Source organism: Natrix helvetica (assembly GCF_964273705.1).
Source record: "Natrix helvetica genome assembly, chromosome: 3".
In the NCBI taxonomy this organism is placed as follows: domain Eukaryota; kingdom Metazoa; phylum Chordata; class Lepidosauria; order Squamata; family Natricidae; genus Natrix; species Natrix helvetica.
Window position 1 is genome coordinate 46,342,807 of NC_138549.1, and position 15,122 is coordinate 46,357,928.

At 38.5% G+C, this 15,122-nt stretch overlaps 1 protein-coding gene across 2 annotated transcripts in view; it reads left to right on the forward strand.

The window, feature by feature from the left end:
• The window catches only part of OFD1 (OFD1 centriole and centriolar satellite protein), a 34,962-nt gene extending 20,345 nt beyond the window's left edge, over positions 1 to 14,617 (forward strand). For both annotated transcript variants that reach the window (XM_081948445.1, XM_081948446.1), the window contains exons 17-23: positions 698 to 830; positions 1,461 to 1,561; positions 4,145 to 4,264; positions 5,845 to 5,996; positions 8,937 to 9,107; positions 11,238 to 11,302; positions 11,783 to 14,617. In XM_081948445.1, the coding sequence (XP_081804571.1) occupies positions 698 to 830; positions 1,461 to 1,561; positions 4,145 to 4,264; positions 5,845 to 5,996; positions 8,937 to 9,107; positions 11,238 to 11,302; positions 11,783 to 11,834 (794 nt within the window). In that variant the 3' untranslated portion in view covers positions 11,835 to 14,617. The remainder of the gene's footprint in view (positions 1 to 697; positions 831 to 1,460; positions 1,562 to 4,144; positions 4,265 to 5,844; positions 5,997 to 8,936; positions 9,108 to 11,237; positions 11,303 to 11,782) is intronic.
• The last annotated feature ends 505 nt before the right edge of the window (positions 14,618 to 15,122 follow it).

Sequence of the window (15,122 nt, forward strand, 5' to 3'; positions counted from 1 at the left end):
GTTTGTCTTCACATAATCACTGCATATAGGTAATTCTTGACTTAGGAATGTAATTGAGCCCAAAATTACAGTCGTAAATTGTGGCAGTCATTAAGTAGGTTATCACATGACCATGCCTGATTTTATACATTATTTTTTACATTAAGCAAAGCCATTAAGCAAAAGCTGCAGTCCTTAAGTGAACCTTTATATTGTAGTCTATGGATATTTTGTACCAGAAACCACAAATTTATGACTTTTCTCTGGAAAAAAAAGTTGCCAAGCAACCAAAATGCAATCACATGAACATTGGATCTTTGGAACTGGATTGTAAGCAGTTCTAGGAAATTGCTATAATTTTGAACAATTGCTGAGTGATTCGTCATAAGTCATAAGTCAAGAACTATCTGTAGAATGTTTCAATTTTAATAAATTCCGTTGCCTAATATATACATCTAGTTAAAGTTGAAATTAAGGAAGTGAAATAATTTACTGTCTTATATCACAATTAAATGTTTACTTCCAAATAGTGTATAGTGTACCAATGTTTCAAAATGTCATGCATGTTCCAGAACCAATAATACCTGCATGTGTGCTCATTTTAAATTATTCTGCCATTTTTCAGCCATCATAAGCCATGTGCATTTTCTGTGATGGCAGGTATGTTACTTGAGTAAGACTATTGTATGAGACTAAACAGTTGACTTCTGCTTTGTAGATATCACTGGCTCATCTCTTGTGGTTCCTCTTGAGAATGTTAATCAGCCTCTGTCTCCTATTTTAAGAATAGGAGACTGTGCATCTCCTGATTCAGCTTGTTCATCCCCACTTCCTAACAAACAAAAGTTGAGGTAATTGTTTTAGAAATTTTAACCGAATGACACCTGTTTTTTTCAGTTACTCTTAATCAAAGGTTATATAATATATATAATAACAGAGTTGGAAGGGACCTGGAGGTCTTCTAGTCTAACCCCTGCTTAGGCAGGAAACCCTACACCACTTCAGACAAATGGTTATCCAACATCAGGTTGTTTCAGGAAATTCACTTAGCTGAAGTATTTGATACTTAATATAGTTGTATTTGCCTTACTATATACATTATTCTCTAGACTATGGAAATATGCTTAAATTTCTCTAGTTATAATTTGAGGTTATCCATGAGTCATCTTTATCATTCAGAGTTGGTAAAATATCACAGACTATTCCTTGTCAGCTTCATTTGGTTTATTCATTTTAACTATTCTTAGGGATACTTTTGTCCTGGCAATTCATATTCTAGTAATCCTCCCTTCCCATTGCATTGGATATATGCAACTTCTTTTAGAGTGCTTATAAATCAGGGGAAAACAATTTCAATTGAAAATGATTATATCAGCTTAAGGTAGTAATTCACATGGGCATATATTTCTTTTACATATATTTTCTTTTTAGATTTGACTAACTTTACAGTCTATAGTTTTCTTAAATCAATTTTTTTTTAGTCTATATCAAGAACTAGAGAATCATCAAAATATTAGCAACACTGAAGTTCCTGTCAAGTTTTTGGATGAAGACCAAGGAAACCACAATCCTATTAGTGATGGTAAGTTTCTTCTTTATATTGTAAGATTTTTAATTCTAAGAATCAGTGACTATGCTTTTGAGCATTAAAAATTGAACATTTTTTTTTTGGCTTTTGGTAATATTTAAACTTTCTTTTAGATAAACAAAAAAATGTCTTTTAATTCCTTTTAATTGGAAGTTATATATTCTGCCTCTTTAACGTGATAGAAATGTGATAGAAAACCAGCCTACATCCCCTAGAGCAGTGATGGCGAACCTTTCTTGGCTCGCGTGCCACAAGTGGGGGGAGCGCAGGGAGGTCGAGTGCGGGCAAACCGCACCCATAATGCAACGCATGACCCCCCAGTGAGCATGCGCGCAAAATGCACGACCCCCCCATTTTTACATGTTTTTCTTGCCCTCCCCATGCTCCAGGGGCTTTATAGGAGCCTGGGGAGGGCGAAAAGAGCCTTCCCCAACCCCCCGGAGACCCTCCGGAGGCTTCAGGGACTGTCCAGAGGCTTCACTGAAGCCTTCGGAGTGCTTAAAACCACCCTCCGAGCAAACCGGAAGTGACTTTCGGGTTGCTCGGAGGGTCGTTTTAAGCACTCAGAAGGCATCAGGGAAGCCTCGGACGGTCCCTGAAGCCTTCGGAGCGCTTAAAACCACCCTCCAAGCAAACCGGAAGTGACTTCCGGGTTGCTCGGAGGGTCGTTTTAAGCGCTCAGAAGGCATCAGGGAAGCCTCGGACGGTCCCTGAAACCTTCGGAGCGCTTAAAACCACCCTCTGAGCAAACCGGAAGTGACTTCCGGGTTGCTCGGAGGGTCGTTTTAAGCGCTCCGAAGGCATCAAGGAAGCCTCGGACGGTCCCTAAAGCCTTCGGAACGCTTAAAACGACCCTCCGAGCAACCCGGAAGCCTCCGGGGGGGGTGGGGGAGGCTCTTTTCGCCCTCCCCAGGCTCCTATAAAGCCTCTGGAGCCTGGGGAAGGCGAAAAATAGCTTTTAAAAAGGTGAACTTAGCTGGCCAGCGCGCGCATGCGCGCTGGCCAGCTGACAGGGCAGCGCCTCGTGTGCCCTGACAAATGGCTCCGCGTGCCACTTGTGGCACGCGTGCCATAGATTCGCCATCACGGCCCTAAAGTTTACTATTGCTTGAGAATTAATATCATGTATCTATAATGGTAAGAGTAAAACTGGTTTTATATGTGAGAAGCATGACGCTTCTTCCTGGCTTAAGAGGTATATAGTGTTAGTGATATTATGATATTAGTACCCAAGGAAATAAGTAAAATCTATGGAGCTGTCATAGAGTATTATTGAAAGCTTAAATCAAGGTCAAAAAAGTATTGTGGGAGAGAAATAATAAATGTCAGAATTTGGAGATGAAAGAATAGAAGCATCTGTCTGAAAAATTATAAAATGCAGTGTACAAGAGGAACATTATTTGAAAATGGAAGGTAGGATTTGTGTTACCGTATTTTTCGGAGAATAAGACGTACCTTTTTCCCTCAAAAAAGAGGCTGAAAATCTGGGTGCGTCTTATACATTGAATACAGCATTTTTTTGCCTCCTGAAGCCCCGGTCCTTCACCAAAATGGTCGTGCATAGCTTGTAGGAGACTTTCAGAGAACTCCTGGGGGCAAAAAGAAAAAAGAACTGAGCAAAAATTGGATCATTTTTTGCTCAATTTTGCCTCCCCAGCCCCCAGGAGCACTGTATAAGCTTCCTAATGCCCTTTTTTGACAACAAAATGGGCTATTTTTTGCTCATTTTGCCCCCCCCCCCCCCGCAACACTACAAGCCACCTAAGGGCTATTCATGCCCTTTTTGGGGGGGGGGGGGAACAGGCCCGTTTTGGTGAAAAACAGACCGTTTTGGGGAGGTTTGCAGAGTGCAAAAACTTTTTTTTTTAATTTGCATCTTCAAAACCTTGGTGCGTCTTATACTCTGAAAAATATGGTAACTGCAAGAAATAAGGAAAAAGGAAAGCTATGACACTAATTAAATGCAATTTTGGAGGAATTTATTTTCACAAAAGTAAAAGAACAGGTATATGCACAAAATGCACATGTTTGTTACAGGGATAGAATTTAAATAGATTTGGCCAAAGATTATGAAACCTATAGTAGGTACATGTAAGTGGTGCTGGTATCCCAAGCGTGGCTCAAGATTTGAACCTATAGATCAATTTTAGAGGCTGCTACATTATCATACCTCCTATAACAATAATGTAAATATTCAGTAGGATTGTACTGTAGTTGAAATGACACATAAAAGAAGAAATACTGTAGGAAGTAATGCAAACTGTTTTTATTTTTATTGTGGCTCATTTTAAACAAATGAAGTCTACATTGAATTCGTAGAGTCACCTACTTGACTAACAAATGTATTGTAAAAACTAGTTTGCAAGCCAGACAGTCCCATGATTCTGATTAAAAGAACATTCTGACCCATTGAAGATTTATTCATTTTTATGGTAATTGTTAGGTTGGCCAGAAGGAACAATTAATAGCTTATACTAGGCATTCTGAACTCTAGTCATTCCCACACTGTTCCATTCTTCTTTCTGGCTTGGATAATTGCAGAATAATGAAGTTTTTTTTAATATATTTATTCTCTAGATCAAGAGGACATTCCAGAACAGTTCAAAAGCGATGTGTCACAACTATCTGGAGACATAGATAGTTGGAACCATGTTCCAACTCCCATGCCAGCAACAGGCATTTCACAGCAGAAGATAAGTACGTCTTTAGTTCACTTCTGGGAATGCCTTGTTTGTAGATGGCTTGTTTATTATAAAACACACAAGTTGAAGGTTTTGGTAGAATTGTTTTTAAATTACATTAAATGCTGCTCTATAAGCAGTTACTATACATAATAGGGAAATTATATACAGCAAGGGATTAAGAATTATTTAATTTTCTATGTCTAGAAGCGTTCAATATGTTGCAGCTTTAGACTAAGCAAGATTGGCAAAAAAGAAAAAAGTTTGCAATTATTTTTCAATTGTCAGGTTCTTTTGTTATTTCTGTACAATAGTGTTTGGAGGCAACCTTGAATACAGATGATTTATCTTTCATTGACATGCTATACTAAGAACTTGAGAGACCATATTAGTGAAATCATGAACATTTTGTTCAAATAAGGGTTTATAGCATTATCCTTAGTGAATTCTGTCATTTAAGGAAGTACATAATGAAATTATGATTCCTGCTAATGAACTAAAATATATTTTATCACTGTAGAACAGTTGCCTGTTATGACAGACAGACATCACTAAATGGCTAATATCTACATTATGAAGATAAGCATTTCAAGAACATTTAATGATATTTTTAAAGAAAAGCACATAAAATAGTAAAATGCATTTCCAGCAGGTTTGACTTCAGTGATGAAACTGCTAAATGTAACAGTGTAATGAAGGCATATTTGATGTGGATGGAATAAAAGTTTTCAGGAGAAAATTCACTTAATTTCTTTGTCTATCTTGTCCCTTGTATGATACCTTTTGCCTCTTGGATAATTCGTTTCCAATATTTGGAGAGGAAAGATTCAGACACAAAGCAATTTTGAAAGTGTACTAAGCTATAAATGAAGTGGTGTTCAATCCTGAAACAGTTGAAAGTAGATACTAGTGACATAATGTCACAGCAGTGCACTTGTCTTCCCTGTTCATAACTAGTAGCTAAAAAGGCTGTCTTTCTAAATTGGTTTCTGAGAATCCTCCAGAATATTTCCAGTAACACTGTTCCCCAAATCGTATGGTGCAATAGGTCTTTTAAAACAAAAAAACTAAATGTAGACGATGCCAGGTTCTATCCAAGTAATTCTGCAGTCCACATAGAAGTTTTATTATGTTTAGGAAGCCTATTGGCAATTATGAAAAAGTAAAAATATCATCAATCAGTACTAGTGGTGGGTTCCAGTCCCCGGTGCAGCCGGTATGCTGCACACGGGGCCAGGTGTCCTAGAGAGGCACGCAGGCTGCGCACGCATGCGGATGCCACCATCCTGCAACACTCAGCTGCTCGGCGGAGGTTGCGCAGGTGCCGCACACTGTGCTTGCGTGCACAATGGGCTGGTCAAATTATAAACAGCCATGGTACGCCGGCGGGCAGGTGGGCCAAACGAGCCACCGTACTGGTATGGTGGCCACTGCTCCTGGCTACTACTGGTACGGCCATACTGGGCTGTACCACCCGGAACCCACCACTGATCAGTACTAATAAGAATGTGTAGGCTCTGGAATCCAACTTATCATACTAATAGGCAAATCATTGCTCTCTGTGGTATGTAAGTTATTTGCATTGTTGTATATTAGGTGGAACAGAGAACACTGTCCTAGAGGGAAGACATCATGAAGAACAAAAGGAGTCAGAATGGGAAGAAGAAAATGCCGAAGAAGAGAAAACACAAAGTGAGAAGTCTTCAGAAAGAGACCAGGGAGAACCAGAGAAACCGGATCAGGAAATAGTAATGTATCTCATTCTTACATTTTCACAAATATTTATAATAGCAATAGCACTTAGACTTATATACCACTTCACAGTGCTGTATGGCCCTCTCTAAGCGGTTTACAGAGTCAGCATATTGCCTCCAACAAATTGGGTCCTCATTTTACTCACCTCAGAAGGATGGAAGACTGAGTCAACCTTGAACCTGGTGAGATTCGATCTGCCAAATTTCAGTCAGCCAGCAGTCAGCAGAAGTAGCCTGCAGTACGGCAGTGTAACCACTCTGCCACCAGGGCTCTTAATAGAAGTGTCCTGAACATAGAGCATAGTCCAATATTGGCGAACCTGCCAAAAGAGTGTGCACACGGGGGGGGGGGGGGCAGAGTGCCAGAAACCAGAAGAGTTCCCTGGCATACATGCATGTGCCGGGAAGCTTGAGCTTCCAGTATACGGTATGCGCATGTGTGCCGGTAACCTGGTCTTCTGGTTTCTGGTGCACACGCATGAGTGAACACCAGCTGGCTAGCGCGCATGTGTGCGCCAGAATCCAGAAGAGCAACGGGCAACAGCTGGCATGCCCAGAGAGATGACTCTGCATGCCACTTCCGGCACGCCTGCCATAGGTTTGCCATCACAGGCATAGTCCATAGGAGTCATGGGGGTTAGAAGATTAGATAACCTATAAAATATTATTGTTATTGCTTATTAGGTTTGTTCTTGATGGCTAGGTTTTTACACTTTTTGTAATACTGGCTTTTCCATTGTTTTTAATATTTTAGTTGCAACTGTGAGATGGAGGACCATATAAATCAATTAAATATTGTTCCAGAGGCAAAACTGTAGAATAACTCTTGACTAATATCTTTGTACAAAATGGAACAGTATAATGATAATGATTCTGAGAATTTATTTTGATTTTTTAGGGTACAGCTGGAAGAATAAATAACATTGCAGTGTTATTTATAGATGTGTATAGTGTATAGATTTCTGTGTGTGTCTATTTAATAAGTGCTTGTGTTCTTATAGAGTGATTACATTTTGTTTACCTTTATCACATTTTTCTTTTAATAAGGAATTGCTTATTGATGTGTATCACTTGATGTACTTATGTAAATATTTAAAAAATGAGCTATGCAATTTTCCATTGGAGAAATAGTTTAAATCAAAAGCAACATGCTACCTATTATATTCAATTTATCTTGCATTAATTTGAGCAGGCTTCGGAGAGATAGTTGAAGTTAAGAAAATAGCATGATCAGGGTTTTGGTTTTATATTTAATTATATTCTTGATGATTAAACATCAAGATTGTGATCTTGAGTCACACTTAGCCCATCAAGACTCAATCCAGCCAACACTATCAAATATCCACATCTCTAACCCAAATTATTTTTCACAGATAGAAGCAGAATCAAGGCTACTATTATTTTTTCTTCTTTTCTTCCTGCTCCCCATACTACTACCTAACAGAATTGGAAATCCTGCTAACTCAAGAATACAACTTTTGAAATTTTCAGGGGTTATACCAGTTGTCTTTGTGGCTAATGCTGTTCTGCAGAGATTTCCAGAGCAGTACTTGATCTAATTCTCTCTTTTTTTTACAAAGCATTACAAATTGAACAATATTATCATAGATTTCTTTGGAAAATTCATTTCCTAACAAGTCATCCACCAGTCTGATTGGTTGGTGAAGCTTTCTTCCATTAACTTTAGGATATTCTTATCTTGAATGCTCCTTGCCTCAGTCAGAGAATTGAATGCTGATTACCATATTTTTTGGAGTATAAGATGCCAAAGAAAGGGTGAAACTCTGGGTGTGTCTTATACACTGAATACAGCATTTTTGGCCTACCAAAACCCTGCTCCCCTTTGCAAAAAAGGACAAGCAGAGGGTTTGGAAGGCTTGCAAAATGCTTCTGGGGGCTGGGGAGGGCAAAAAACGGGCCGTTTTTGTTCCCTTCCAGCCCCCAGGCGCACTCTCAAGCCTCCCAAAGCTCTGCATGCCCCCCCTTTTTGGCAAAAAGTGGCCCATTTTTGCAAAAAAAAAACAGGCCATTTTTTGCTCGTTTCTGCCCAGCCTCCCAAAGCTCTGCATGCCCCCCCCTTTTTTTTTGCAAAAAATGAGGTGTGCAGAGGGTTTGGGAAGCCTGCAGAGTACAAAAAACTTTTTTTTAAAATTTACCTCTTCAAAATCATGGTGTGTCTTGTACTCCGGTGTGTCTTATAGTCTGAAAAATACGGTACTTTTTATGGATGTTCCTGGCAGTGAGCAATGAGTTAGCCTGCAATACTGCATGTTAGAATGCAGTTTCACTGTATTCATGTGCCACCACGAAATTATGGGTGTGTGTGTATGTACCCATTTTGCAGAAGTGACTGTGAATGGCTTAACAGCAGTTTAAAAGACTGCCAAGTGCAAAACAAAGAAAAATATAAAAAGCACAAGAAAGAACAAGAAATGACAACCGGGATGATAATTAACAAAATTTCCCAGCCTTAAACTAACATGCCAGGGATTCCATCCAGTTCATAAAGATTTCTGAAACTCCAGTCAACCTGCTTGTGGCCAGTCTGCTGTTCCAAAGGGCAGGTGCTGTGACAGGAAAGGCTGCTTCCTGAATCTATACGGCAACTTTTGATGAATTAGACCTGGAGTAGCATCATATTTTTACAGCTGATGGACTGAATAGAAACAGTACGAAAAAAGTGGTCTTAAAGTTCAGTGGTTAACAGAACCAACATGGTATTGGTCCAAGCTCTACTAGTCATGATTCTTGCCTTTCTGAGAAATGGAGATTAAATCATGCTTGGGTGTTTTGATTATATCAAATTGGAAGGAATCTTTACCACAGGGCAGTGTATATAGTAATAGGTAAAATATTGGATGGAGATATAAGCACTTGGGTCGGTTCAGGTACTTTGCTCCAATTACATGTTTTTTTTTTTATGTTTTTTGAAAGCATGTCCAAGAATCATTGGAGATGAATGAAGCAATTCAAAATGAAATAGTAACAAATATGCAGACAAGTACTCTGAAGTCTGAAGAACATTCTGGCGCTGATGTTTCCAATCCACTTGAAAAATACATGAAAATAATACAGCAGAATCAAGATAAAGAACGGGGAAAAAAGGTAATATTTTGAATTAACATGAATAAAACAATTTGGAAAATATCAGAAGCACAGTCATATACATTTCATACTAGCTGTACAGTGCGTTTCTCACTAAAGTAAAGCTTTGCTAGACCTAACCAATCAAAAGTGAAGCCCAAAGTTTTATCTTGTGGGAAAACATTTGTAGTTTGCTTAGGATGACTAAATATGAATGACTTGTATAATTCAGTCTAATATAGGAATTTTAAAATATCTTATATCTTAAACTGACTCATTCCACGTTTCTAGTTTTCAGTCTTGCATCAGAACACAATTAGCTATTATAGCGGCAGCAGCGGTGGTGGGATTCAGTCATTTGCACCACTTCAGGACAACTGGTTGTTCAGTTTCCAAGCAGTTTTGTGAACTGGTTGTTGGAAGAAATAATTAGGGCAGAAAACCGATTGTTAAATTATTTGAATCCCACCACTGAAGCAGCTACAAGTAGTTATAGCATTTAGTCTGGGTGATATTTTTCAAAAATGAATGTTTGCACGTACATATTTTTGTTACACAAGAAAAGAAACGATAGAATATGGTTTGGACTAAAATAGCTAAACATAATTTTTTTGTTAGAAATTTCATTAATTTACTAACCAAAAATGAGTTTCAGAAGAAGAATGTACCTTGTTCAACGTTCTGTCTCCTCATGGCCATGTTGCATTGCAGGGTATGATTATAATGCCCTCAGATTCTAGCACAAGGCTTTGAATTTGAATTTTAACATAAAACTGCTGACATAGCTATTTGTTATATTGTTCATTGATTACTTTTCAAGAAACGCAAGACCAAATCTTACACAATCCAAAACTATCTACAGATAAGAGAATACCAGATATGAATTCCAGAATGTATATGGCTTCACCAAAGCATTAATTGATTTTAATGGAATCTTTTCAAACATCCTTTGACAATTTACAGTAGTTTGGCTCATTTCACTAATCTTTTATTTTATTTTATTTTATTTTTTAATGTTAGCTTAGGTGGTGAGCATACAAGGTCAATAATAAGACATTCCAAATTCTGAAGTTCAGTTTTGAAGCGGAAAGAAAGCCAATTACCATTTAGTTCCTTATCTTTTTTTACTGTTCCTTGCATTAACCATTCCATGAAATATTGTCAAACTAGAACTGAAATAATTTTTTTTCATCTTTGCTTTGTCATATTTTTTGCATCTTAGTTTATTTTATTGTCATTGCACAACATTGTACAATGAAATTAAATGTCATCTTCAGTGTACATTATAATTATAAAAATAAAATACAAACAAACATCCTTCACATTCTATACAATTGAATTGAAAACCGATATTGCATTAATATTGCACTATACAGTAGAATTCAGTATAGTTACTGCCCTGGGATAGAAGCTGTTTTTCAGCTTATTTGTCCTTGTTTTTATTATCTTGCACTATCTACCAGATGGTAATAGTTCAAAAAAAGGATGAGATGGATTTTTAAGAATGTTTTGAACTTTCTTAAAGCAGCGGGAGATATAAACTCTTCCAAAGAGGGGAGAGGGCAACCAATGATCCTCTGGTCAATGACATTAACCCTCTGGAGTACTGTCCTATCTGCCATTGTGCAATTGACAAACCAGACACAAGTGCAGTAAGTTAATACTCTCTATGGTGCAGCGGTAGAAGATCACCAAAAGTTTTTTGTTCAGTTGTTGTTTCCTCAGAAGTCTGAGGTGGATGGTAAAAAATTATGGCAAGGATTTGTATGACTGTAAAAACTTAGATTTAACAGGTGTAGTTGACTGATAGTTGTTAGTTTGCTTGCTTTATATAATTTTTGGATACTTGGATTTAAATATTTAGACTTAAAACAAGTGTAGTTAACTGAAAGCTATTTGTTTAGTCATATAATTTTTTCACTGTCTCCAATATTTTCAGTTTTTACATGAATTTCCTCTTAACAACTGTTACAGTTTAGTAGATAAATAATAAATAGCCCTACCCTCAAAATTCTATTTATCCCACTGGTCCCTAGAAATTATCTGAGTTCCAATGTAGAACACAGATTAAATGTTTGAAATGCTCTGCCTCATAGGGATGTTCCAGAGGCTCTTTATAAACCAAGTTAACAACTCTCTTCTTTCTGTCAGAAGGCTGAGAAAGAAGCAGTTGAAGTATCATCTGCGGCAGTACTAAGCAGTGAAAGGGAGGACAGGTATGCATTATCATTTTTTCCTCGTCTGGGTTAGACAGTCACTGAGACAATGCCTTAAAGATCCAAGTTCCTTAGATGGGAACAAATTGGGAGCAGAGAACTGCAAGGCTTGTTTATTCTACTTCCCCACTGCAGCTTCCTGTGTCTTCCAGAGATTTGCTTCTGAGGATTGTGGAACTCCTCAGAGATATCAGGAGGTGGTGCTAGAGCAAACAGTAGCTTGCATTGTTTACTCTTCCATAGAGAGGAGCTTCCACTGGATAGCAGTCTTTTCCATTTGCAGCCTGCAGGCTGATACACAAGCAGTGCTACCTTGCTCAATACTGCCATGATTTCCCTTTGGTTATGTAGTACTCAAGGCCCTTTAAAGATTTGTCAGTAAAAGAGCTGTTGGTTGAGGAAAGAATACGGGGGTCACAAAAGTGTGAGTTGTTTCCATAGCCACTGTTCCCAAAATTAACATGATTTTGTTTTCCCTAGTGTTAGTGCTGCAGACATTCCCCAGGAAGGACCTGATGACAATTTTTGGTGAAGATGAGCTAGAGATAACCGGAAAAAATTGTGATTTGATATGGAAAACAATTCTTGGGGAGCGAGGAGAATAATTTTTCATGACCATAAATATTTATGTCTGTAAAATAATTAATGAAGAAATAATATATTGGTACATATTGTTGTTAGTAATATTGCAGTTGCAGGCCTTGAGTGAACAGTTCTGGTATTTTGAACTTTGTATTATTTTAAAAACGTTGCTATTATGAACAAATTGTTTAAACTATTCTATTGTGTAAAGTGGACAGAAGTTGTTTTCTTAAATCGATTAACCTTTTTAAAAAGGGTTACAATCACTATAGAAAATTGAAAATTTCTCCGTTTCAATGTATCTGAATTCTACTGTTCTGTGATATTGCAGACTTCACAAATAGTGAATTATAGCTCTCTGTAGCCAAAGCTCCCAAAACATCATTAACATTAAGAAATTAAATCTCAGTTCCGGTTCCGGCGGCGGCGGCGACGGGCAGCTCTTTGCCCGCTCCGGCTCCCCGGTGGGCTTCCCCACTCCTTGGGGGGCACAGGACACCCCGCAGAGGGGTCCTGCCGGAGGGGCGGCATCGCGGAGGTCTCCTGCAGCGGCGGCAGCCGGCGGGGGCTCTCTCGCGCGCCCAAGGCACCGGGGAGCAAGCTCGGAGGGCGCATCGCGTTTCCACGCCTCGCGCCTCGCTACAAGCCGACTGGAGAATGCTACAATTGAAGGAAGCAGCTGCGGTGCGGTGAGGTTGCCTCTCTCTTCATCCCTTACTTTGCATGAAGATTTGATTCAGCTTTTAAAACTTTAAAACAACTTTCGGAGCATTTTGGAGGTGCGGCTGGAGGGAGGGGGGTTTCCCCCCCCCCCCTTGGACAAGCGGCAAGAAACAATTTTGCTCTCAGCCCCCGGGGAAGGAGGAGGGGGGAGAGCCAACGAATGAAGCCTCACTTAGGCTGAGATGATTTTCTTTTCAATTTAATTTTACATATTACAATGATTTGAGGACTTTTGGAACTTTCTAAAACTTTGTTACGCCTCTGTGCCCAAAACTGGCAGGGCAAGATGGCACACTTCCGTTGTCTTTATGAACTCTGAAACCTGACTCCACCTTTAAAATTCAGGCTTCCGGTCTTTGTCTCCGTGTCTCCCAGAGGAACCTCTTGTGGATTGGTATTTTTTTAACCTTCTAGGGGAAATTTTCTATCTATTGCCAGACTTATTGGAGAGATTCTCTTCTGCCTGGTTATTCTGCTCCCGGATTCACCTGGCTACCCTTCTTTTCTAATTGCTTACTTCATATTTGGACTGAACTTTTAACGTTATAAAGGATGGCATCTAAAAGACCCCCTCCTGGAAAACCTGGCTTTGCCACTTCTGCTCCAACATCCGCAACATCCAGTCCAGCCACACAGTCAAAGATAACAGAACTGATGCACCATAAGACTACAGAGATGGACTTTCAACAAATGCTTCAACAAATTCTACAGGGCCAGGAGGAAATCAAGAAACAGTTAAGGGAAATGAAAGATGAAATTAAAGAAAATCAAGCCCAAATATATAAGAACTCACAAAGACTGAATCTTGTGGAAGGGGGGGTGGAGGAGGTGAGGGGGGGGGTGGAAGCCGTGCAGAAAGGGAACAAAGATCTTGACATCCAACAGATGAAATTAGAATTTGAGAGAATGTCCTATTATCTTAGATTTCAAAATGTTATAGAAGAAGATGGGGAAAATATAAGGGACATCATGACAAACATTCTGGCTGACTATATACACAAAGAAAAACAACAGATGGGGTGGGATATAGATCTGGTTTATAGAGTGAACTCAGCTTATGCTAGAATACACAATTTACCCAGGGAGGTTCACATTAAATTCCTTAGAAAAACCACAAGAGATGAAATTCTGGGTGTACAGAGGGGGCAAGCATTGACATATCATGATATGGAGATAACCATTCTGAAGCAGATCCCTAAGAAGATTAGAGAAAAAAGAAAAAATTATTCGCAATTAGCGAATAAATTATACCAGAAAGGGGTGTGGTTTAGATGGTTGATGCCTGAAGGTATGCTGATATTCTGGGAGGAGACAAGAATCAGAATTAATTCACCCATAGAGGCGCAGGCCTTTATGGAAAAAAATAAAACACTCCTAGAGAAACCACCAGACACTACAACGGACACGCAGGACACGGGAGGGGCCAGAGCTCTGCCAGTGGAGGGAGATGGGGCAATAGCAAGAAGACTCAGATCACAGAAATAAATATGAAAATCATATTATTATAAATTGACCGAAAGTGAAAATGGAATTATATTTGGATTTTATATTGTAATGTTTAATTTGATTGAATTTAATAATAGAACTAATATGCTGATTATAATCAATTATATACTAATGCATTATATATAAATGTACGCTATGGGTATGGAGGGAGGGGGGCCTCACACACTTTGCAACTGCCAAAATTTGTATACCTGTCCATTTACCCTTTTCCCTATAAATTTTGAAAAACCAATAAAATTTTATTACAAAAAAAAAAAAAAAAAAAAAAAAAAAGAAATTAAATCTGCATGTTTGAAGATTTTTTTTATTTCTTGAATATTAACTACTTTGAACTAAGTGAAAGTTTTAGAAACAGCCATACTTTATATCCTCTCACTTCATATCCTGTACAAATGTTTTTAAAATAGGGGAATAACAATTATACACTTATTATGCAATTAAACTTCTTTTAAAAAGTGTTTGTGATTATGATCTCTTACTATTAAAGTAAGTAAAAAATAAAAATTATTCGTTGTGATTTTTCTTCAAGCTATTCAGGGAAAGTTTGGAAGCAACTAACATAAAATAATGTAGGATCCTTGGTGCTCTCTGAGCTTGGTTGTTTTCTTGCAGATATTTCATTACCAAAAGAGGTAACATCATCAGTGCTAGAATGGAGTGGGGTGTGCTCACATTTGTATACTAGGGGCTTATATCTATATTTTGCAAACAAACTTTTTCATATTTGCTGAGTTGGATTCTGGATCTCATGAGATGCAAGATAAAAACTTTATGATTAGAACTAAGGAGAAATTTCCTGACAGAACAATTTAAGAAGAGATTGGATAACTATTTGTCTGAAATGGTATAGGATTTCCTGCCTAAGGAGGTTGGACTAGAAGATCACCAAGGTCCCTTCCAACTCTCCTCTTCACCTTTGAGCCTGTGGAACAAGGATGATGTCCCTCTTCTATGAGCTTGGTCTGTTTCTCATAACTGATACTAGCTGCAAAAGGGGATAGATTCCATA